This window comes from Mustela putorius, unplaced genomic scaffold, assembly GCF_011764305.1.
Source record: "Mustela putorius furo isolate JIRA1106 unplaced genomic scaffold, ASM1176430v1.1 tig00003867_pilon_pilon_pilon, whole genome shotgun sequence".
NCBI lineage: Eukaryota > Metazoa > Chordata > Mammalia > Carnivora > Mustelidae > Mustela > Mustela putorius.
In genome coordinates this window covers 16,599,231-16,625,782 of record NW_025422019.1, presented here as the reverse complement: position 1 = coordinate 16,625,782, position 26,552 = coordinate 16,599,231, and the positions used below count along the sequence as shown (strand labels likewise).

Sequence of the window (26,552 nt, the reverse complement as noted above, 5' to 3'; positions counted from 1 at the left end):
GAATCTGAATATAGCTTCTAACTCCCCCAGAACTTAACTATGAATAGCCTACTGTTGATGGGAAGCCTTACCAGTAACATAAACAGTGAAATAACACATATTTTGTGTGTTACATGTATTAGATACTATATTCTTACAATAAAATTAGCTAGAAAAAAATGTTATTAAGAGAATCATGAAGAAAATACATTTATAGTACTATGCTACAATACCGCAAAAAATGCACGTAAAGTGGACCTGTACAGTTAAACCTGTGTTGTTCAAGGGTCAACTCTGTTTCAGGTGTGCAACATAATGATTCACTGTTGTATATATTGTGAAATGATAATCACCACAGGTATAGTTAACATCTCTCATTTATAGTTGCAAAATTCTAAATACAAATTCTAGTTACAAAATTTTGTTTTCTTGTGATGAGAACTTTGTTTGTAGTATTTTATTGCCTTGCAAAATATTTTTACAATAACGAAGTTTATTAATCTTTTTCCATGTAGTTACTAGATTTTTGAGTCATCATTCGGAAAGGTTTCCCTACTTCCAAGATATAGATGAATTACTTCATATTTTCTTCTATATACACTTGTCATTTGTCTGTTTTCCCCTCTAAAATATAAAGTGTTCCCATATATTAGCACCAGTCATGTTGTTAGAGCTTAAAAATACTTCATGAATGTGAGAATGACATTTTCTTTTTTTTTAGTCAGAAGTAATGTTTTAAACTATTACATGGAGAATTCTTGGGGACTGGAGGACAGGGAGCAGCATCAATGGAGTTTATATAAGAGAGATGGGGCAGGAGTGAGGGGGAGGCCTGCCAGACAAAGCTTCCCTCCTGACTTCTACTGCCTAATTAGAACAACTCTGCTTTTCTCTGTTTTACTTGTTTACACAATATTATAAGACCTTGTTGACCATATGTTTCCATAGGTTAAAAGCAAAGTTCCAAAACTAGAGTGTTTCTAAGGTTCCTTGTGACCATAAATTATAGATTCTTATTGATGCTAACCCATTGTTTTTCCACACTACTTGTACATTAATATCACCTAGGGAACTTTAAAAAAAGTGTTCACCTTAGAATCTACCCCAAATCAATTAAATCATCGTATCTGGGGGTGAGACCTAAAAATAACTAGTAACATTAGCATTTTTTAAAAAATCTCCCCAGATGATTCTAATGCATAAGCAGAGTTGAGAACCACTGAACTAACCCATGCTCTTGGCCTCAATTAACCTACATTATATTCATCTGAGTTAATAAGTCTGCTATTGGGCCAACAGTATAGGGACATTTGGAAAATAGTTAAAATTGAGCAATTAGATTTATACTGTAACTGAGTTTAGGATTTTAATGTGCCTTCCATAATAATGACTTTTTCCAGTTGCGGATATTAAGTAACAACTCTGATAAGATTTTTTTGCCACTGTTAACTGTGAATTGTATCTTGGGCATTAATTGGGTAATTTCACAAATTCTAATGACTCATGCATGATTACTTGATAGAGCATGAACCCAAACCTGCTTTTCCTTTAGGTTGATGGCATTACTTTTCACCCAGTTGCCCAAGCTGGAAACCTGGGAATCACGTTGGACTCCTCCTCTGTCACCTCTGCATTTCATGGGTCACTGAGCGCTTTGGATTCTACCTCTGTCATTTCTTGCACCCATCAGTTCCTCTCTACTTCCCCAGTTCCTCCCTCAACTCAGGCTCTTACCCTCCCTTCACTCAGCCAAGTATGACTTCTGTTCACCTAAAGCATCCTGCAGGTACTTTGATTCACAGTACTTCTTAAATTGCTGTGAAATAATCCCTTAATAATAATAATAATAATATCTAACATATATTAATTACTTACTATGTGTGAGGTGCTGTTCTAAGCCATTTGCATTCATTAACTCATTCTCACAGCCTTTCTATGACATGAATCCTATCATTATCCCCATTCAACAGACAAGGAAACAAAAGATGATAACTTGCTTAGAGCTGCACAGCTAGTATGTGGTGGAGCCAGGTTAGTGTCTCCATTTCAGATAAGAAGTGGGGCAAAAACTGTCTCCAGCCCTGAGCAAAAGGCTTGGAACAGAGTGGATGTTTATTGAATTAAATTAACTGCTACTATAGTTTTCTAACTGATTTCATTCTCATTTATTTTAATCAATATCTAACACTGAGAAGGCTGTTTTATTTTATTTTTTTTAATTTTTAATTTTTTATTAACATGTAATGTATTATTAGCACCATGGATACAGGTCTGTGAATCGCCAGGTTTACATACTTAACAGCACTCACCATAGCACATACCTTCCCCTATGTCCATAACCCAGAGAAGGCTATTTTAAATAAAAATTTGATCATGCCACATTTCTCCTAAAAATCCATTAATAATTTTCTGTTGTCCAGAAGGTAAAGCTCAAATTTTCTTAGCATGGAATAAAATGCCTCCAGTAAGTGTGAGAAAAACAAGTTGTCCTGAATCTGGACCGAGGTAGAACTTTGTAATCTGGTATGACTATCTGCTCATCCTGGGAAATAATGAGCATTCTTTCTTTCTTTCTTTCTTTCTTTTTTTTTTAATTGACCTATAATTGATATATAGCATTATGTTAGTTTCAGGTGTATGACATAATGGTTTGATACTTGCATATATTATGAAACGATCACCACCAAGATAAATTTAGTTAACATTAATCACCGAAGGTAGTGTAGCATTCTTTTTCTTTTCTTTTTTTTTTTTTTTTTTAAGATTTTATTTATTTACTTGACAGAGAGAGACACAGTGAGAGAGGGAACACAAGCAGGAGGAGTGGGAGAGGGAGAAGCAGGCTTTCTGCTGAGCAGGGAGCTTGATGCGAGGCTTGATCCCAGGACCCTGGGACCATGACCTGAGCCAAACGCAGATGCTTAATGACTGAGCCACTCAGGCACCCCCATAGTATAGCATTCTTGATAAAATATTTGGTCAATTTTCTCATAGACTTTAATGATCTTAAGAGTTTCTAGGACACCCCCTCCATTGACTATTAGTTTTCAAACTAGTCTAAGACTTTTAATTAATAATACAAAGAGGCTAATTGTCCTTAACTGGATAGTTGTCTTCTTTTTTTTAATCCAGTCAATAGTAACTGTTTAACCATGTTTTCTCCTATAAAATATCTCTGCCAAGATAGATTCTTTGAGTGGGACTTTTCAGAAAGCCTCTTTTTTAAAAAAACAAGTATGAAATAAAACTCTGACATATGATTATAATAAATCTGAGAGTGGCTTTGTGTTTTGAAAGAATGAATGTTTGATTATATGAAAGAGGGAAGTCTGATTGTTACTAGCCCTGAAATATTAAATATATTTTATTTTATTTTTTGATGCAAAATGGTGGTTTATTAAAGTACTGGGACAGGACCCGTGGGGAGAAAGAGCTACTGTCTATATATATTTTAAATATGTTAAATTTTAGCTCCTGTAAGAATAAATGACATTTTGATTTATACCAGGAAAAAAAGGATTTTCCTAGGTTTTTATGAATACGTTTACATGAAATGATATAGGAAAATATATAATAAAGTTAGAGGAAGGCCATGATGGACTAACAACTCTATTTCTAGATTCTTGTATTCATTACTGTAAAAGTCCAAGGAAATACACCTGCTTATAGAAGCCCTAAAGGCCCAAAGTTATATCTACTCACATCTGTGCCAACAGCTGATCTCGTTCTGAATGCCTGCTTTGTATTCACTGGAGCTTCATTTGTTCTTATTTTTGCTTCTCTTGCTAAAGCTGTTTACAATTCTAAAACACAACATAATTTTAAAAAGTCCCTTGCTATATTACATTTGTTAACTACGTTAACATGAAATTGAAATTTAGAAATGTATTTTGCTTCCTAGTCAGGAATTCTTCCATTTTCAGTATTATGGCCTTCTTGGATATAAATACATTTTAAGGGGGGAATGTATCTGTTCCATTTTAATATGGAGAGAGTAAAGGATTTTAAAGCAGAAATGAAGACCACTCCTCTGCATTTTATCCTTCCTAGTTAAGATACTTCCCTGCTCTCCTTGCTAACTTGATTGTGGATGACTTTTGCCAAACTCCAAACTCATCATTTGGCAGTATTCAATTATTATTTAATAGCTATTGTTCACAGCTCCTCTCTACAGGAGGTTAATTATCCACTTGTGATAATTTCTGTTATGTTAATTTTTCATACCCTTTATCTATCTGTATACGTTTTATTGATACTTTCTGGTAAATTTCTGTCCATTTCTAACTTGTTAGGAATTCTGTAAGAGATAATGAAGTAGGCATAAAAAAATGGAAGTGAAGTTCTTGTTAATGAGAATTCTTGTTCAGAGGGAGAAGAGATAGTAGCAGGGAAGAGGTGGGATTCCTCAGGAAGAAGGAAGAAGATGAAGTTCCTCAAAATATGGTCCTGTATGATGAAGATTACATTCTCCATTGCTTAATACCAGTCTTCACTTGATAGAAGCTTAATAAATATTTCTTGAGTTAAAAATACTTTTTGTATTGCTATTTTTATCACCTTTTGTCTCATAACTGCAAATTGATTGTATTTTAAAGGGATTACATAGAGAATCCTGGTTAAGGAGGCAAAGGATATGGACTTGGATGACTGTTGCCCTATTTTCAAGCTCTCATGGAATCCTAAGCTCTTGTGACATCTCAGGTTCCGAAATAACATACCTGATTCTGGTTTTCCAAAAGCTAGAACTCTCTCCTTCTTGTCGTCTTCTTGCCTGCGATCTAGGATTCTATTCCCATGGGATCCACCATAATCATGATTTTTTAAGAATATATGTGCTAAGGATTTTAAGGATATATGTGCTAATATAACATTTGACAACAGCCACATTTTAGTAGGACTTTTCTAAAGACTCCAAACCCAAAGGAATAATTATAATGGTGGGCTTTTTAGTTACCATGGCTGCTTCTTCTGGGATTCTGGAATTATACTGTCTACCAAGACAGTGACTTTCTTTATGAGACAGTAGATAATCCTGATTGATTTCTCAGCCCCAGCACTCTGCCCTGACATACGTTTTCCTCCCCAGTGCTGGCAACACACATTCCCTATGAGGTCAAAGACTTACTGAGATGATAATAATAGTGATTAATATTCCTGCCAGGGAAAATAAATAAACTGCTCACCTGCTGTATGTATTAACTTTTTCACATTTTCAGGAAATGTTGTGAATACTGAAAGATGTGGCTTACTATTAAATTCAAATAATAGAAGAGAATTCATTTGTCTTCTAGAAAAGGAACATTTAGCTATCTTCTCATTAGCCTATTTCATCAGCAGCATATGCAGTAAATACAACATAACTCTATTATAATGTAGCTTACTATAAAAATTCTAACTTAGCAAAGATTCAGTTTGTTCTCTGAGACATAATTTCCTGGAGAAGGAGCCTGGCTTCATTCAACCAATGCACAGTAAGATTAGCTTTATATCCATGAAACCATTATACAAACTCAATTAAACAAATATTAACTCAATACCTACTATTTGTAAAGCACTAGAATAGGTGATATAAATTGCTGACATTTGTATAGTCCTTTGGCATAGTATTATACCAACTCCTCATATCAATTCTGCATGGTGTCATTTCCATTTATAGTTATGGAACCTGAGGATGAGAGGGATAAGTGACTTAATATTAAAAGTCACCTGAGCAGGAGAGGAGAAGATGGTGGTGGAGTAGGAGGAGCCTAGTTTTGCTTTATCCCATGAACACAACTAGATAACTATCACATAATTCTAAATACCCCAGAAATGGATCTAAAGGCTGACAGAAAACCTCCACAATTAAAGGGAGAGAAGAGACCACATCAAAGAAGGTGGGAAGTGCAGAGATGTGATTTAGGGGTGAAATGGTTCATGGCTCTGTGGAAGGGAGGGAGCCATGGCCATGGGGAAGGGTGAGAGAAAGAAGCACACAGGGGAATGCACTAGTAGAAGAATGTTTCCCTGAAGCCATTACCTTGGAAAATGAAAGGGACTGAATTTTGTGAGTTCTAGCAACCAGTGTGGCTTTAAGCCTGTAGTTTTAAAGGTCAGCGGACTCAGCTGGGATGGAACCTGTGGAGTACTGTGGAGGACTGTGGAGGACTGTGGAATACTGTGCTCCAGGAAACCAGGGGAAGACATCATGGAAATAGTGATCTGAAGAGTTCTGGGGGCACACAGTGGGGGAGGTTATTTGGTCTTCTTAGAGTGTATCCCTGAAAGGCAGTGTTACCTCTCTGGGAATAAAGGACCTGGCCTATGCCATTTTCCTTCCCTACCCCTGGGGATAAACACAGAGCCACCTGTGAGAAGTAGCACAGCACAGACACTGGATGCCTAACTTGCTTATACCAAACCCCTGCCCCACACACTCTGGAAGAACTTCCCTCCTCATTTATGCTTGCTTTAGTACCAGCATCAAGGCCCCTCCTCCAGAAGGGAGCACAAACCCCAGTTTATACCACATCTTATGGCCAGAGAGTTTTGCAGGGCCTCCTTCCTTCCTTCCTTCCTTCCTTCCTTCCTTCCTTCCTTCCTTCCTTCCTTTCTTCCTTTCTTTCTTTCTTTCTTTTTTTTAGATTTATTTTAGAGAGAATGAGAGTATAAGCAGGGGGAGGGCCAAAGGGAGAGGGAAAAGGAGAGAAGCAGACTCCTCACTGATGGGGAGACTGACATGGGGCTTGATCCCAAGACCTGAGCCAAAATCAAGAGTTGGATGCTCAGTGAACTGAGCCACCCAGGCACCCCTGCAGGGCCTCAGTTCTAGTGGAGGTACTGACAAGTTTCTTTTCATAGGCAGACCAGAGAACACCTAGCTAAAACTTGCCACATTCAGATCAGGGACCAAACATTGCTCACACCTGGCAAGGAGAACCTTTGTAGAAGACTGGCCTGAAGGATAGAGCAGTCAGGACACAACAGTACAGTATACACAGCACACACCAGAGACACTCCCTGAAGTGCCAGGCCCTGGGCACTGCATGGCCTCTTTTTCATAAAGCCATTACTTTCAGGAGCAGGAGATATAACTGGGTTTTCTAATACAGGGAAGAAGGTAGAGACTTAGACAAAATGCAAAGGCAGAGAAATTTATCCCAAATGAAAGAACAAGATAAGGCCACAGCCAGAGATCTATATATCTATATAAAATCACTTAGATATATAGATATCTATATATCTATATACATATAGATATTCTAAATGTATTCTAAATCAGGTTTATATATATATATATATATATATACATATATATCTAGATATATGTATATACATATATATGCATATATATATTAACAATCCTGATTTAGAATTTAAAGCAACAATCTTAAGGATACTCATTAGGCTTGAGAAAAGAATAGAAGACATTAGTGAGACCCTTGCCACAGAGATAAGAGAGTTAAAAAAGAATTAGAGATCAAGAGTGCAATAAATGAGATTAGAAACATGCTGGATGCAATGAACAGCCAGCTGAAAGAAGCAGTGCAACAAATTAATGACCTAGAAGACAAAGTAATGGAAAGCAATGAAGCTGAACAAAAGAGAGAAAGAAGAACTATGCAAAATGAGAATAGATTTAGGAAACTTAGTGACTTATTCAAATGTAGTAACATTTATTTTATAGGAGTCCCACAAGAAGAGAAAATGGTACAGAAAAATTATTTGAAGAAATAGTAGCTGAAAAGTTCCCTATCCTGGGAAAGGAAAGGGACATCCAGATCCAGGAAGCTCAGAAAACTCCCATCAAAATCAACAAAAGGAGGCCAATACCAAGACATATTGTAATTAAATTTGCAAAATATAATGATAAAGACAAAACTCTTAAAAGCAGCAAGACAAAAGGAGTCATTAACTTACATGGAAACACCCTTAAGGCTAGTTGAAGATTTCTCAAGAGAAAGTTTGTAAGACAGAAGGGAATGGCATGATATGTTCAAGGTACTGAATGGGAAAAATTCACAGCCAAGGATACTCTATCCAGCAAGCCTATCATTCAGAATAGGAGAGATAAAATAGTTTCCCATAGAAACAAAAATCAAAAGATTTCTTTTTTTTTTTTAAAGATTTTATTTATTTATTTGAGAGAGAGTGAGAGAGAGCATGAGAGGGGAGAAGTTCAGAGGGAGAAGCAGACACCCCACAGAGCTGGAAGCCCAATGTGGGACTCAATCCTGGGACTGCAGGATCATGACCTGAGCCAAAGGCAGTTGCTTAACCAACTGAGCCACCCAGGTGCCCACAGAAACCAAAAGATTTCTTGACCAAAAACCAACCCTTCAAGAAATATTAAAGGGGACATTTTGAGTAGAAAGGAGATACCAACAGTAACAGTATAAAGGTAGGAAACATGAAAGCAGTAAAAATGAATATTTATGTAAAAATCAAAGAACTCACACACATGAAAAGTATATAAAATATAATAACATATACCTAAAATCAGGTGTAGAGAGGAGAAGAGAATGGGTTCAAATTTAAGCAACCATTAACTTAATGTTGACTCCTATTTGCTGAAGAGGTAATATACACACTAATGGTAACCATATATGGAAACCACTAATAAGTAAGGAAAGAAAAAACAGAAATCCAAATACATCCCTGAAGAAAATCAGCAAGCCATGGAAGAAAGACAAAAAAGGATCAGAGAAAATATTTAACAACCACCACAAAACACATAATAAAATGGCAATAAATACGTATCTATCAAAATTACTCTGAATGTAAATGGACTAAATGCTCCAATCAAAACACATATGGTGTCAGAATGAATAAAGAAACCAGACCCATCTATAAGCTAAGACTCATTTTGGTCCTTAAGCATCTGCAGATCTAAAGTGAGGGGATGGAGAAACATTTATCATGCAAATGGATGTCAAAAGAAAGCCAAAATAGTAATACTATGTCAGAGAAACTGGACTTCAAAATAAAGACTGTAACAGGAGACAAGGATGCTATAAGATAATATAGGGGACAATCCACAAAGAAATCTAAGTTGTACATATTTATGCACCTAACATGGGACCACCCAAGTAATAAAAACTATTAATAACAAACATAAAGGAACTAACTGATAATAACGATGACAATAGGGGATTTTAACATTCCGTTCATATCATTGGACAGATCATTTAAACAGAAAATCACCAAGTAAACAATGGCTTTGAATGACACACTAGATCAGATGAAGTTATATGTTTAGAGCATTCCATCCTGAAATAGTGGAACACACATTCTTTTCAAGTGCACATGGAACATTCTCCAGAGTAGATCACATACTAGGTCACAAATTAGACCTCAACAAATACAAAAAGACTGAAGTCATACTGTGCACCTTTTCTGACTTTAATGCCATGAAGCAAGAGGTCAGCCATGAGAAGAAATCTGGAAAGATCATCAATACATGGAGGTTAAATAACATGCTACTAAGAATGAATGGGCCAAAGAGGGGGAAAAAAAAAAAAGGTAAAAAAAAAATACAGGGTCGCCTGGGTGGCTCAGTTGTTGGGTGTCTGCCTTTGGCTTGGGTTGTGAGCCCAGGGTCCTGGGACCGAGCCCTGTGTGTTGGGCTCCCTGCTCAGTGGGGAGCCTGCTTCTCCCTCGCCTACTCCCCTTATTTGTGTTCCCTCTCTTGCTATGTCTCTCTCTGTCAAATAAGTAAATAAAATCTTTAAAAAATACACAGAAACACATGAAAATGAAAACACAACAGTCCAAAACCTTTAGGATGCAACAAAAACTGTCCTAAGAGGGCAGTATATAGCAATAACAGCTCTAACTCAAGAAGCAAGAAAAATCTCAAATAAACTACTTGACCTTACACCTAGAAGGGCTAGAAAAGGAAAAATAAATGTAGCATAAAGCCAGTAGAAGGAAGGAAATAATAAAGATTAGAGCAGAAATAAATGAAATAGAAACCTAAAAAACAGATCAGTGAAACCAGGAGCTGGTTCTTTGAAAAAAATAAATAAAATTGATAAACCCTAACCAGACTTATTAAAAAGAACAGAGAAAGGACTGAAATAAATTAAATCACGAATGAGAGGAGAAATAACAATCAATACCACAGAAATACAAATAATTATAAGAATTTTATGAAAAACTATTTGCCAACAAATTGGGCAACCTAGAAGATAGGGATAAATTCCTAAAAACATAAAACCCACCAAAACTGAAACAGAAAAGAATAGAAAACTTGAACAGACCGATAACCAGCAAAAGTATTGAATCAATAATCAAACAATTCCTCCAAAAATGAAAGTCCAGAGCCAGATGGCTTCACAGGTAAATTCTACCAAAATCTAAAGAAGAGCTAATACCTATTCTTCTCAAACTATTCCAAAAAATAGAAAAGTAAGGAAAACTTCCAAATTCATTTTATGAAGCCAACAGTATCCTGATACCAAAACCAGAAAAGGACACCACTGAAAAAGAGAACTACAAGTGAATATCCCAGATGAACATAGATGCACAAATTCTCAATAAAATACTAGCAAACTAAATCCAACAGCACATTAAAAAAATATCATTCACCATGATCAAATCGGATTTATTCCTGGCATGCAAATGTGGTTCAATATTCACAAATCAGTCAGTGTGATACAGCACATCAATAAGAGGAAGGATAAGAACTGTATGATCTATTTCAATAGCTGTAGAAAAAGCATTTGATGAAGTACAACATCCATTCATGATAAAAACCCTCAACAAAGTAGATTTAGAGGAAACATACTTCAGCATAATAAAGGCTATATATGAAAAACCCACAGCTAACATCATCCTCATTGCGGAAAAACTGAGAGCTTTTTCTTTATTATTAGAAACAAGACAGGGATGTCTACTTTCACCACAGTTATTTAACATAGTACTAGAAGTCCTAGTCACAGCAATTGGACAACTCAAAGAAATAAAAGGCATCCAAATCAGCAAGGGAGAAGTAAAACTTTCAATTTTTGCAGATGACACGATACTGTATATAGAAAACCTGAGAGACTCCACCAAAAAATTTCTAGAACTGATACACAAATTCAGTAAAGTCACAGGTTACAAAATCAGTGTATAGAAATCTTTTGGGTTTCTATGCAATAATAATGAAGCAGCGGAAAGAGAAATTAAGGAATCAATCTCCTTTATAATTGTACCCCAAACAATAAGATACCTAAAAATAGACCTAACCAAAAAGGTAAAAGATGGGTACTCTGAAAACTATAGAACAATAATGAAAGAAACTGAAGATGACACAACAATGTCTTTCCACTTTCGTGGATTGGAAGAACAAGTATTATTAAAATGTCTACACTTCCCAAAGCAATCTACAGATTTAATGCAACCCCTATCAAATTACCAATAGAATTTGCCACAGAACCAGAATGAATAATCCTAAGATTTGTATGGAACCACAAAAGATCCTGAATCGCCAAAGCCACCTTGAAAAAGAGAAGCAAAGCTGGAGGCATCACAATTTCTGGACTTTAAGGTATACTGCAAAGGTGTAGTGATCAGAACAATATGGTATTGGCATAAAAGTAGACACATAGATCGACGGAACAGAATAGAAAAACCCAGAAATGAACTTACAACTATATGGCTGATTAAAAAGTAAGAAAGAGGGCTCCTGGGTGGCTCAGTGGGTTGGGCCGCTGCCTTCGGCTTGGGTCATGATCTCAGGTCCTGGGATCGAGTCCCGCATCGGGCTCTCTGCTCGGCGGGGAGCCTGCTTCCTCCTATCTCTCTCTGCCTGCCTCTCTGCTTGCTTGTGATCTCTCTCTGTCGAATGAATGAATGAAATCTTAAAAAAAAAAAAAAGTAAGAAAGAATATCCAGTGTGAAAAAGACAGTCCTCAACAAACGGTGTCGGAAAAACTGGACAGCAAGATGCAAAAGAATGAAACTGGACCACTTTCTTACACTATACACAAAAATAAACTCAAAATAGATTAAAGACCTAAATGTGAGACCTGAAACCACATAAATCCTAGAGAACACAGGTAGTAACTTCTTTGATACTGGCTATAGAAACTTTTAAATTAAATTAAGTTAAGTTAACTTCTTAAAGTTGGTTCTATGCCCAATGTGGGGCTTGGACTTATGACCCCAAGATCAAGAGTCACATGCTTTATCAACTGAGCCAGGCAGGTGCCCTCACCCTCCATAGCAACTTCTTTCTAGATATGTCTCCTGAGGCAAGGGAAAGGAAATAAAAATAAACTGCTGGGACTATATCAAAATATAAGCTTCTAAAAAAAATAAAAGCTTCTTCTGCATAGCGAAGGAAACAGTCAACAAAACTAAAAGGTAACCTATGGAATGGGAGAAGGTATTTGCAAATGACATATCCAATAACGGCTATTATCCAAAACATACAAAGAACTTATAAAACTCAACACCCCCAAAATGAACAATCCAATTAAAAAATGGGCGAAGGACATGATTAGACATTTTTCCAAAGAAGACATCCAGATGACCAACAGACACATGAAAAAATGCTTAATATCACTGACCATCAGGGAAATTCAAATCAAAACTACAATGAGATATCAACTCATACCGTCAGAGACTTGGTAATTTAAGTCCTCCATTTAACTCAGTGTTTTAGAAATAGTAGGGGCTCAATAAATAGTTTTGGTATAAATATATATTTCCTTCTCTAAATGTTTATTATTCTCTTTATTTTTCTCTGTATATTCTTTGAATTTATTTACTCCTAAGGTATTATATAAATTTTTATTTATCAAAGTAATGCCTATACATAGTTAAATAATCAAATATCACTAAAATGTCTTTCTCATTAAAAAACAATCTTGTGGGGCGCTTGGGTGGCTCAGTGGGTTAAGCCTCTGCCTTCGGCTCAGGTCATGATCTCAGGGTCCTGGAATCGAGTCCTGCATCAGGCTCTCTGCTCGGCAGGGAGCCTGTTCCCCGCCCCCCCCCCCGCCTGCCTCTCTGCTTACTTGTGATCTCTCTCTGTCAAGTAAATACATAAAATCTTAAAAAACAAACAAACAAACAAAAACCCCAAAAAACCAATCCTGTGCCTATGTTCCTAACTTTTATCTTCAACTCAGTCACTTTCACGATTTTAACTTGCATCTTCTGATAATTACCTTTATTGTTCTATATAATTACCTTATTCCTATTCTTGATTTATTAGCTTTAGAGAGCATTTACTGACTTCTCATTATGGTCTTTGAGAATTTCTTTGGTACCCCAAATTCTCTCCTCCAGTTTCCCAATTGAATTAGAATTTTCATTTAAACTAGTACTTAGTATTTACCCTATTATGACTATAAATATTGTTCACTGCTGAGTCAAGTAATGTACAATGATTATCTGCCCTCGTATGGGTGTTTTTTTTCTTGGAGTTAATTATTTCCTTTTCTTTCATTTGCTTAATTTTCTATGTATATACTGCTGATTTGTTCCTAATAGCATCAATGCATCTGTTGAATTTGAATGCCTGGTAGTCATCCTTTCGAACTCACAAACCCATGAAATAAGACATCAGTTCCCTTTTTTCCCTCCAGGAGACCTTCCTTTTATACCTCTAATGATTCTCTCTTGTCTGAGTGTCATGCTGGGACTTTCCTCAGCCATTTTAGCTTGGGGGTTGTTTTTGAGAGAATTTGTTAATGTGGCTATAACAAGAACGAAGAAGCATTAATATTTTAGAGAGAATCCAAACTATTAATATATGTATTACTTCTGTGTCCTGGATTCACCAGACAGTGAGGTCACATAAAATGAGGTTGCATTTGCTTTTGATGCCCAAATTATAATAGCTCAAGCCTTCATAGTTTGAATGCAAATTCTGAGCACCACTAACTTTGCAAAGTGCCCTCTCAGTGTTTCTGAGGGTTTCTAAAAGGGGTGTGCTCACAGGAGCTCACTAACTAGTCCATCTGCTAGTTACCACAAAGCATTTGCCATGTTCTTCCTCTTTTGCTCTGAATCCCTGGCAATATGTATTTCCCTGAATTCTGTTTGATGTTTGTAGTATCCCTCACTGCTAATGGTATGTATCCCTCATAAGATGGATGTTATATTTGCCAGGGGTATTATCTCCAGATTTTATCATTTCTAAGAATACCAGGGGTACTAGGTTTGATGGAAGGTCATCAGAATGACTCTTACCCCAATTCCACGCCACTTCCCCACACCCCCTTCTCCATTGCTCAAAGTCCAGAACTCACAGTCTCTTCTAGTTTTTTTAATTTCCTCCCCATCACCCCAGTGTCCAAACCAATAATCATCAACATTCATAACCCACTGCTAAGCACCCATTTTTGCAGTAACAACATAAAAGCTAGAAGACCCAGAAGAACAGCTCAACTATATAATTTATTACCAAACCAGAATGTTTAACATCTATATTCTAGTGAGTTTCTTAAGCCAGAAAAACAGTCAGCTTTAAAATAAGATGAAGTCTCCATTTTGGAGATGGAGAAATTCTTGCAGCTTTGCAATGATGGACTTCTTTTTCTTTCTTTCTTTCTTTTTTTTTTTTTAAGATTTTATTTATCAGAGAGAGAGGGAGAGAGAGAGAGCACAGACAGAATAGCAGGCACAGGCAGAGGGAGAAGCAGGCTCCCTGCTGAGCAAGGAGCCCGATGTGGGACTCGATACCAGGCCGCTGGGATCATGACCTGAGCCGAAAGCAGCTGCTGAGCCACCCAGGAGTCCCTGGACTTCTTTTTCTGCTAGACAAATTTTAAATGCCTTAGAGTCTACTCTCAATCTAAGCACCACATTGCAAATCTTTAAATATGTTCACATTTTTAAAGAAATTCTTATGGTTTTTTTTCCTTAGAAAATTTGGAAACCTTCTATAGATATTTGTAAATAATATGAGGGCATTGAAATAGTATATATTTCAGATTTTTTAATGATTCAAACTGGACTTTGCCCTAAAAATTGTGTAACTTATAGAGTCTGCACTTTCAAAAAATACTTAAAAGTAGAAATGCCACCAACAAGGAGATCTATGAGCAGATGACAACAAAGGAAAGACTCGTGAAGTTTAAAGTAATACCATGTTGGTCTTTTTGGACTACATGAGGGAATTGTTTTCAAAATGAAGGCTGTACCGTATTATTCCAGAAAAAACTTTCAGGTGGTTATACAGACCCTTCATCATCTTCCCCTGCCTCCCTGTCAAGTGTCATTTCCTCCTTCTTTAATGTTCCAATTTTCATTTAGTGGATGAAGACAGTTGGGTTCATAATTTACCCAATTAGTAAGAGGTAAAGCCAAGATTTTAACACAGGTCAGTTTGATTTCAAAATTGGTATCTCCTTTCCTGCTTACCGTATTGCAACTTGTCATTTTGGGTGACTACAAAGATGACCTTAAGGAAAAGAGCTGACATAAGGGAATTACCAAGGCATGTGGATTATCTGGGATCTCCCTGGGTATATATAATGGTTCTCTGGTAATACACACTGTGTTGAAGAAGGCTGTGGAGAGGGATCTCTTGTACAAGCAAATCTAATCCTAAATCTCACTGTCTCTCTTCTTTCTTCTAATGCCTTTTCATACATCCCCTTTTTGGAGAGAGGCCATGTACCTGGTTGCTGATCCTTCACTTTGCTCCCCATATGCCATGCACATGGTAAACTCAACTTACCTTTCCTATGACATCTGTTAACAGCTTGAGTGCCAGAGGATCATGAACCAAGGAGTCTGTGTAAAAGGAACCAAGGTATTTCTTTGGGTTGGTTGGATTGTCCTGGGCACACAGATCTGGGCGCATGTTGAATCCATGGGAAATTCTTCCGACTGTGAAAGGGAAGGCACCTCCTGCAAGTAAAACCCATTAGTGAGGGGCAAGTGTCAGTTGAAAAGTTTATTTTTCAATCCTCATGGTATATACAAAGAGGAGTTACTGTAGTCCAGTATTTACCAAGGATTTATTGTGTCCCAAATGCTGGGAGATGACAGAACTAATGATATGAACTCATCTATAAATTCATGTTTGAGGAATTTATCCTAAAGAAAGAATACATGTGTGAAAGATATGTGGTCAAAGTTTTCAAATGTAATGTGCTTATAATAGCAAAATACAGAGACAGCCTATGAGCTGGGAAATATCTACATAATGATGGCATATCCATAAAATGTATTGCCATGCGTGCAACCATCAAAAGTAGTGGTCGTTGTGGTATGTGTGTGTGCCCAAGAGTCAGAAACTCAATTACCCGCAGGGACCAAGCAGGAAATATAAATGAATAAAATTAGCCTATTTGTAAATAATAGAGAATGGTAGGGACTATTGCAAACTGGAGAGCTTGTAGTCTGATTAGAGGGATTTAAACAAAAACAAAACAAAGCAAAATTAAACAAAAACTATGCCAACCAAACTAACCTTGTCCACAAAAATGGAATTTAGTTCCCAACCATCATATACTTTATGACTAGAATGATGGCTGCAGGCACGTTATGGACTGAATTATGGGGTCTCTCTAAAGTGTTTAATGTTGAAGCTCTAACCCCCAATCTAACTGTATTTGGAGACAAGGGTAATTAAGGAGGTAATTTAAGGTTAAATGAAATTATAAGGTGGAACTTTAACCTGATAGGAGAAAGGAGAGGGACAGTGAGATTTGGGATTAGATTTGCTTGTACAGGAGATCCTCCCCAGCCTTCAACACAGAGTGTGTATCGCCAGAGAGCCATTATATACACCAGGGAAATCCCAGATACTCCACATGGCTGGCTGATTCCCTTAGATCAGCTCCTGTTCCTTAGGATTATCTCTCTACCCATCCAAAATGACATGTCATGTGCATAGTAAGAAAGTAAACCTCTACAATCCAGGAAGATAGGAATCACCAGAAACTAATCCTGCAGGCACTTTGTTCTTGCACTTCTAGCATCCAGAACTGTGTGAAAATGAAGTTCTATTGTTTAAGTCACCGAATCTATGATATTTTGTTATGGTAGATTGAGCTGAGTAACACAGACAGTGCCTTACCTCCATGTGCAAAACACACTTTCAGTTTAGGAAATTTCTCAAACACTCCTCCCATGATCATGGAGCAAATGGCAGTGGTGGTCTCTGCTGGCATTCCTAAAAGAGGAAATAGCCACAGGGTGTAAGGCTTGTCATCTCAAGCAAGAAGAAGCTCTCTTGGTTGGGGGAATGGCAGCTTGCTGTGATTGTCAATGCCGAGAAATGTGAGGTCCCTCTGTCCCAGCTTGGGTTGGTTGTCTAGAAGCCATTACTTTGGCAAACAGACCATTAGAAGCTTCCTATTTGCCACTTAGACTCCTGTGGAGTCATCTAATGGACAAGAGAGTCAAGGAGCCAAAGGACCTAGCTTTTGTCCTGATTCTTCCACTTCAGTGTGGATATGATGGAGCAAGAAGAGTACAGTGTCTGGTTGAAGCCTAACTCTTCTAATTTCTTGTTTCCTGTCCTTTGACAAATTATTTAATGTTCCTGAGCCTGTGCTTCTTCACCTTAAAATGGGGATCCTGCTGCCCATCTTGCAAGACTATTGTGGAGCCTTGAAAATGATGATGTTGGGAAAGGTTCTAGCCCTAACTTCACATTGGAGGTGCTCAACTCAAGTATTAGTTGCTTCCCTGTGCTTCAGCTGTAGAATGTGTTTGTTCTTGCCACTTAGTTCTCAATAAATATTAACTAAAATTATAATTCCTGCCAAATCTTTGCTGCTTCTTAGAGATGAGGTCGAAAATAACTGAATTAGAATGAGTTATTTTGGGAGGACTGGGTGGCTCAGTCAATTAAGCATCTGCCTTTGGCTCAGGTCATGATCCCAGGGTCCTGGGATTGAGTCCTGTATCAGGCTCCTTGCTCATTGAGGAACCTGCTTCTCTCTCTGCTTGCCACTCCCCCCTGCTTGTGCTCTCTTTCTCTCTGACAAATAAATAAATAAAATCTTAAAAAAAAAAATAGATGAGTTGTTTCAAGTGCTTTGTGCCCCTCGAAGAAGCATCTGTTCCATGCCTGGTGCCTTCACCTCCACAAAGTTAGTCTGGGTTACATTTCCAGGCAACTGCGTTTCAGACTGTGATCAACAAATCTCTGGGGGCTCCACAGGTAAGCCTGTACCTTCAGGGGAAGACTTACTCTCTGACTACCAAATGGGATTTACGAGATGCTCATCCTTCCCCAAGCCTGTCATCGCTCTATGGAGAGAGATGGTCTGACTCCCTGGCCTTGTAGGAATTCTGGAAGAATGACAGATTCATATCTGTCTGGGAGTGGTTTGTGGGCAGAGCTTCCTGAAGGCAGGAGGATGGACAGCATCACTTCCTTTTGGTCCTGTGATTCTGCTCTCCATTAATTATTTGGACCACAGTTACATAATCCATTCTCTATACAGGAACCAAAGTGGAATATTTACAGTGTCAGTTGCATCATGTTCCTCCTTTACTGGGAGTCCTCCAATCGGCTGATGACTACTTTTGTATCCAGAATAGAATTCTGAAATTAGCCTTTGTTTGTTTGTTTATAAACTGTGTCTCTGTTTGTCATCTCTTTCTTCTAACCAGAGCATTGGCTTCAGGAAGGCAGAGGTTTTGTCCATGTCAATGTCCTCATTGCCTGGTACAGGGCCTGGCATGCTGGAAAGGATCAATATATACGTGTTGCATAAATGAATGATGAAATGTCTCTTTATGCAAATGTTCTTCTGTTTTTCATGTGGGAAGTTGTAATACAAATAAGTTTGTGGGACTAGTCAAAGTGTTGTCTGAATTAGGATGGATTTTCTTTGGAACTAGACAGCATTGGTGCCTTTTAGGTTGTCTCTTCCTGCTAATTCTTGCTGAAAAATTTGGTGGAGGATGGGTAGGAAGCTGCCTTACTAAATACATTGGTCTCTAAAAACAATCAGAGAGACATAAAATGCCAGAGCAGAAAGATAGTGAAGACCAGCTCTCCCACTTTACACATGAGAAATGGGCCTGAAAATGTGAAGTGATTTGCCACAGGTTATACAGAGAACTAGAGCCTAGCTGGAACTAAAATTCAGTTTTCTTACTTCCAATATACTGCTCCATTAGTTCTTCATGTTGGTTACTTTATCATTACTTGTACTAACTGGGCTGAAGAGAGAATGGAATAATGGCCTCCCTAAAGAAAATCCACTCCTTTTTCAACTGGGAAACCCACTACTGGATTTGTAGATGAGCCGCACTTTTTACCTGTGACCACAGAATTGCCACCTGTCTCCATTTCCTGTTATCAGGGGGTAATAAGGAGATTGGATAGGCCAAGCAGAGGTCTCTCCTCTTATCCTCTCCTTTACCTTCATGTGGAATCATGAATGGATAGAGCAGGAACAAAGAGCAGCAGAAAGAAACAGATAACAGAAAAATTGAAAGCCTGGGTCATCTACAATCTAGGGTGGTGGGAGTTGACCTTCTACTTGTTAACTCCAGTGTTCTCATTGTAAGAGCGGATACTCTTTTTCTCTTCTTTTTTTTTTTTTAAGATTTTATTTTTTTATTTGACACAGAAAGAGAGAGAGAGAGAGAGAGAACACGCAACAGGGGGAGTGGCAGCAGGAGGAGAGGAGAAGCAGTCTCCTCTTCGCTGAGCAAAGAGCCCAGTGTGGGGCACAGTGCCAGGACCCTGGGATCATGAACTGGACTGAAGGCAGACACTTAGCTGACTGAGCCAACCAGGTGCCCAAGAGCTTGTTGGCTCTTTAAAAAATTCTATTACGCAGGCATGGTTACTTATTTTTGGAGCTTTTTTGGGAGTCTGTGTAGTGAGGTAGCTTTGGAGTCAGACAGATTTGTGTAAATTCCATTTTCACTTATTAACTGTGTTACTTGGACAACTTATTTAACCACTCAGAGACTCGGTTTCTTCCCTATAAAACGGTTATTATAATGTCATCCTCATAGAGTTTTATGTGGATATGTATATATTGAAGTAATATATATAGCATTTATCCAAGAGCTCAGTAACTCGCAATCCTGTTAATTATTCATACTTTCTCTTTTTGACATAGGAGGGTTCCAGAAATAATTGGAAAAAACCAAAAACTTGATCCTCTTTTTTTAGAACCAAGCTGATACAAACCTACAAGCCAAGGGAGCCAGTATTTGGCCATCCGTCCATCCATCTGCATGTCCCAGGGGTGCACAAATAGGGAGCAGTTCAGCTTTTCAGCCACCTTTAAAGAAGCAATGAGAGAGAGAGGGAGAGAGAAGGACTGTTATTTGGGTGAACCAGCAAATATAAGGTACTATTTTAGGGAGACTTTTTCTCTGGGTCTATATTGATTTGAATAAATAAGCTAAAACATTTTTGAAATTGTTTCTTAATCTCTATAAAAGAAGCATTGAGAAATTCTCCTCCTGCTTAGAAAATAAGAAGGCCTCTTAGAATTAACAAGGGGGTTGGTGGACTTACCATGGAGGTCAATGAATTTAATATATTTTTGGCAAAACAAGTCACAGGAAACATCCAGTATTCAAGTGTTGTAGTTGAGAGCAAAATGCTCAAGGACTGATCCCATGCCTTAAATGCAGGGGAAGCTTCCTCTGCTGGTTCCTACTTGATCCATTCTTTTAGGAGGACTGTTCAGATTGTACACTGAGTCAGGGCTAGAGTGTTACTTGTTTCTCCCACTTGGAAACCTGAGGATGTGAAAGTGAAGAAGCGATAGGTGGGGGCCAGAGGCCGTGACTGAACTGGAGCAGGCTGGCCTGACCCAAGCCATTGGTCACACAGAGCCCAACACTGGCTGGGAGTTTCTGGGGGTCTACAGGTACTCACAAAGCCTCAGTAGCCCAGCTGAGTCCCTGAACAGTCTGTTGCGAATGAGATGACTTTAGAAAGTCAAGAGCTCTCAGTTCCAGCCCCACAGGTACTGCAATGAATGTCATGGGCAACCCCATTCCAGGTCCTTCTGGGAACTGGAAATCCTATCTGGATGGAATGACTTTTATTCAACAAAATATTTAATTTGAAAAAGTTCCCTCAATGAGCATTGAGTTTGAGTGCTTAACAAGATTCAAAACCAATTTTCCTTAACTCATTTCTTACCTAAATATATTGAGGTGCTGGAGGGATTCATTCTACCTTTACATATAAATATGTGGGCTAAATAGGGTGATGTAATATGAGTTCTGGACATAAGCATTTTTATTTATTTTTAGTTTTAAATTTCATTTATTTTTTTAAAGAAGAGAGAAAGGTGCGCTAGTTGGCTGAGTGGGGGAACAGTGGAGAGGGTGGAGGAAGGCAGAAGGAGAGAGACAATTGAGCCCAATCCAGGACTTGATCTCACAACCCTAAGATCATGACCTGAGCCAAAATCAAGACCCTGGTGCTTAACTGACTGAGGCATCCAGCTGTCCCTGGACATATGCATTTTAAAAATGGAGATGCAATTATTGGAGAACAAGAGATTCTGGAAGTGGCAGACAAGGGGTAGATTGGAGAATGGACTTCTAATTTCATCAGGTTCTGGGGAAGAAGGGAGAGGAGGTAATTAGTTTCTGATAATGGATATAGGCAGAGTTAACTTCTTGGGATGGGTTGAGGTTGACAAAGGCACAAAATCATGGTATCTCAGTGGGATTTGACTCCTTATTAGGATAAAATGTTATTTATGCACCTGTGATGGTGCTTTTCTCCAATTCAAATTAGTGATTACTCTTGATCCCTTCTGTATGTAGACAATCCAAAAAGAAGTCACCTAAACTCTCAAAATTGTGATAACTCATATTAAGAACTTACTGTATGCCAAAGCTGTTATAAGAATTTTATAATTGTTGACTAGTTTAATCCTTTATAAGATAAGCACTTTTAAAAATTGAAATATAGTTGACACACAATGTTCCATTACTTTCAGGTGTACAGCATGGTGATTTGACAACTCTGCCTTATGCTGTGCTTACACAAGGGAAGCTGCCCTCTGTCACCGTACAGCACCATTACAGTATTGATTTTATTCCCTATGCTGGACTGTTCATCTTTGTGACTTACATATTTCATACCTGGAATCCAAGTATCCCCCCTGCTCCGTTTTACCCATTTTGCCCATCCTCTTGGCAGTCACTGGTTTGCTCTCTGTGTCCATTGGGTATATCACTGTCTTTGTTTATTTTTCTTTTAGATCATATGGTATTTATTTGTCTCTGACTTGTTTCACTTAGCGTAATATTTTCTGAGATGAGCATTTTTATTACTCTTATTTTACAGAGAAAGACACTAAGGCAGTTAGAGGCTAGGTAAATTACTCAGGTCTTGTGTCTGATACATGGGAGAGGCAGGCAGTCTGCCACTGCCAGTCTGTCTGCCTCATATTTGTACTAAGGACATTTTTGTGCTTGAAAACTGACCTGAGCATGTATGGTTGGGTTCACTTACTAACGAGGGAGGTCTAGGAAATAAAGGAGATGGCTAGACACGTTGGAGGTCCAGGCTCCCTTGAAATGACAAAGCCAACTTGGTTCATGGTAACTCCTATCATTTGTTTTAGCCATGTTATTGATGCAAGCTAGAGACTAGTGAGGCTGTCAAGTCTTGCTAGTTGAATGAATGTGCTGCCAGCCCCAGGATATCACAGATCTGCTGGGGTCAGGATACTCTCCTGAATTCCCTGAGAGACCAGCAGCCCCCAAACAGCCTATTTAGAATGAGTGATTTGTTGAGTGAGTCATACAAATGAAAATATCCATTTGGACCACAACTGACCGCTCTTGCTTTTTGAGCTCTTTGGTAATTCATAAACCCAATCCCAGTGAATAATAAAATGACTTGCAGCTGAAGGCTTGCTCACATTGTGCTGAAACAACTTGGATGCACAAGTAAATAAATCCTCTTTCAAAGCCCATTAAAGTTTCTAGAAAACATTCACTGCCTCAGCTCAGTCCCTGCAGCCAATAAGCTTCAGGGAGTTCAATATTTAGAGGAACATTAAATCTTTCAGGTTATTGGGAGGCAATTTAACAGGTAACACCCTAACTGGTGGGCAGTGTCCATAGATATGAACATGGAAACATTGTTTTTAAAAGATTCTATTTATTTATTTGAGAGAGAGTAAGAGAGAGCATGAAAGGGGAGAGGAAGAAGTAGCCCGATGTGGGACTCAGTCCTGGGATGCCAGGATCTTGACCTGAGCCGAAGGCAGTTGCTTAACCAACTGGGCCACCCAGATGCTCAACATGGAAACATTTTTGCATGTAGGCAGGGCTCAATAAACACAAATAAATGATCTGTGGTTATAGTGCTGGGCAGTACACCGACATCTATTTATTTATTATTTTTTAAAATTGTTATTTTTTTTCTTTTAAGATTTTATTTATTTATTTGACAGAGAGAGATCACAAGTAGGCAAAGAGGCAGGCAGAGAGAAAAGGGGAAGCAGGCTCCCCGCCAAGCCAAGAGCCCAATATGGGGCTCGAGCCCAGGACCCTGAGATCATGACCTGAGCCGAAGGCAGAGGCTTAACCCACTGAGCCACCCAGGTGCCCCTAAAATTATTTTTAAAGATTTTGTTTAATTACTTGTCAGTGAGAGAGAGAGAGAGAGAGCACAAGCAGCCAGAAAGGCAGGCCAAGAGAGACTGCATCTCCCCCTAAGCAGAGAGCCCGATGTGGGACTTGATCCCAAGATCTCAGGATCATGATCTGAAGGCAGACGTGTAACTGACTGAGCCACCCAGGCATCCCCACCAACATCTATTTAATTCACTATTGAAGATTTTGCATTTACAATGAAAATAATAGAAAGCAATACTATTATCATTCTAGAAATAAAGAAACAAAAATGCAATTGAATGTAGAATTATGCATCTTGATTCCTGATATGAAGAAAAGCATGCTTAGTTACAGAAAGAACAGAAGGGCAGAGGAGGACTGGAGAGGACCATGGGACTATGGACACTTAATTTGTATACTTGGAAGATGAAAATGGCACTGAATTCCTGAAAATATACTTTATAACACAAAATTTCAAATGTAGAAAGTTGTAAACAATGGTACCATGAACTTCCATATACTCACCAGCTAGTTTCACCAAATATTTTGATGGCATTGTTTTTGTTACATGTATTAATTATACATTTTCAAAGTATATGGCATAAAGAGTATATTAATTGAGGACTGGTTAAATAAATTAAAACATATCCATATATTGAAACATTAGGCAGTTATTTAAAATTCATGCATTAAGAGAATTTTCATTTAGATTAGAAATTCTTCATTAGGATATGAAATCACATGTATAATAGAATTCAGATTTCATTAAAATATAGATATATGCAGAAACATGCAAACAAAATGAATATATAATAACAGTGATTATCTTTGGGTAGTGGGATTATGAGTTATTTTTGTTTTCCTTTTTATGCTTTTCTGTATTTTCCAGAATTTATTCAAAATCCCTTCATAATTTTTTTAAAAAGATTATATTTATGCATTTGAGAGAGAGAACAAGAGAGAGGATGAGCTGGGGGAGAAGCAGATGGAGAGAGAGAGGGAAAGGCAGACTCCCCGCTTAAGCCTGTTGGGGAATGGATTCCAGGACTCTGGGATCATGCCCTGAGCAGGCAGGTGTTTAACTGACTGAGCCACTCAGGCACCTGGAAAACAACTTCATGATTTTGAAAGATAAGTATTTTTTTTTCGAAAGCAAAATAAATTCTTTTTTTTTTTTTTTTTTTTTGCATGTCACTAATATGGCCTTTTGTACTATGGCTGTGATGAGGGTAATATTTCAGCATCCAAATGAAAGGGTAGAAAGAGAGCATGGGGGATGGAAAGGAAGTGAGATTTCCCTGGCTAACTCCGGGCTGGCCTGTGAAGCATTTCCACCTGTCTCTCTTCTAGTGGTATGGCCCACTCCTTTTGGAGAACTCTTTCCGTATTTCCTGCTATATGCAGCATGTCATCAGGCATCTTTCTTCCCCCCTGCCAGGGAGGTGACATATTCCTATTCTGCTCTCCAGCACCCAGCACCGTGCCTGGCCCCGCCGCATGCTGGCTGAGGTAACCCCGCGTACTCACGGAATAGACAGGGAAGAGTTCCGGCGCGTTCAGGTCCCACTCGTTGATGTGGGAGCCGATCTGGACCCCGGGAAAGCCCAGTTCCTTTATGCAGCGCTCCATCTCCTTAACAGCAAGCTCGGGGGCCTGCATGGGCAATGTGCCCAGGCCCACAAACCTCTTGGGGTGGTTCGCAACAGTGGCAGCCAAGTCATTGTTTAAAAGCTGGCACAGATCTAAAGTGTCCTGAGGTTTGGCCTGGCGGAGACAGGTAAGGGAAGATCATATCATTCATAACCTACTTCTTTAGATATTTACTCTAACAACACCACCTGGGCTGGGCTGAATCATGTGTCACTATCCATTGCTTTTACTCCTCAGCAAGCTGGGGGGCACAGATTGAAATGGCCCCTGACTGCAGGAGACCAAAAGCCAATCACTGCAAAAGTAAAGAAAACTGCTAGTATATTGCTGATTAATTAGAAAAATGGAAGTTATAATCAGAAGGGATGGACACAATTACTGGGCCGGTCATCCTATAGAAGAGTTGGAAGGAGGGTGGACCACACCCTCCCCATCCAGGGATACACCGAGGGCCAGGAAGGTGGTGTGGAGTGTTACAGCTCCTGCACACAGGGGGCTGGGCCTAATGAGTGTCCGGTATCACCAGCAGCTCACCTCCTTGTCATGCCTCATCGTGGGATGCCAGACTGTTTATGGACCCCTCCTGTCCCTGTGTTCCTCCCTGTCCTTTCTGCTGGCTGCGACACTCAAGAGTTACCTTAGCAAAATATCGATACAGAAAGCTTCTCTTTCTGTTCCCCTAACTCTCCCTTCTTTTTAATTTTAATTTTTTTTAATTTTTTATTTTTTATAAACATTTATTTTTATCCCCAGGGGTACAGGTCTGTGAATCACCAGGTTTACACACTTCACAGCACTCACCAAAGCACATACCCTCCCCAATGTCCATAATCCCACCCCCCTTCTCCCAACCGCCCTCCCCCCAGCAACCCTCAGTTTGTTTTGTGAGATTAAGAGTCACTTATGGTTTGTCTCCCTCCCAATCCCATCTTGTTTCATTTATTCTTCTCCTACCCACTTAAGCCCCCATGTTGCATCACCACTTCCTCATATCAGGGAGATCATATGATATTTAATTTTAATTTTTATTTTATTTTATTTTACATGTTCCAAGATTCATTGTTTATGCATCACAACTAGTGCTAGGTGCATCACACCTAGTGCTCCATCCCTCCTTATTGCCCAACACCAGGCTCATCCCCAGTTCCCTCCCCTCCATAACCCTCAGTTTGTTTCTCAGAATCCACAGTCTCTCATCTGTCATCTCCCCCTCTGGTTTACCCCAATTCTCTTTTCCTTTCCTTCTCCTAATGTCCTCCATGTTATTCCTTATGCTCCACAAGTAAACGAAACCATATGATAATTGACTTTCTCTGCTTGACTTATTTCACTCAGCATAATCTCCTTTAGTCCCGTCCATGTTGATTCAAAATTTGGGTATTCATCTTTTCTGATGACTGAGTAATATTCCATTGTTTATA

The 26,552-nt window shown here is 38.6% G+C and overlaps 1 protein-coding gene and 1 long non-coding RNA gene across 2 annotated transcripts in view; one reads left to right on the top strand and one right to left on the bottom strand.

Annotated features, from left to right (window-relative positions):
- The window catches only part of ACMSD (aminocarboxymuconate semialdehyde decarboxylase), a 104,851-nt gene that overhangs the window by 20,928 nt on the left and 57,371 nt on the right, over positions 1-26,552 (bottom strand). The window contains exons 5-8 of the mRNA XM_045066543.1: positions 25,009-25,245; positions 20,072-20,165; positions 16,985-17,080; positions 15,638-15,810 (exon numbers count right to left, since the gene is read on the bottom strand). Coding sequence (XP_044922478.1) covers positions 15,638-15,810; positions 16,985-17,080; positions 20,072-20,165; positions 25,009-25,245 — 600 coding nt within the window. The remainder of the gene's footprint in view (positions 1-15,637; positions 15,811-16,984; positions 17,081-20,071; positions 20,166-25,008; positions 25,246-26,552) is intronic.
- LOC123387930 lies at positions 168-4,509 on the top strand. The gene is made up of 2 exons (XR_006602427.1): positions 168-1,765; positions 4,347-4,509. It is a non-coding gene; the product is annotated as an uncharacterized LOC123387930 (long non-coding RNA).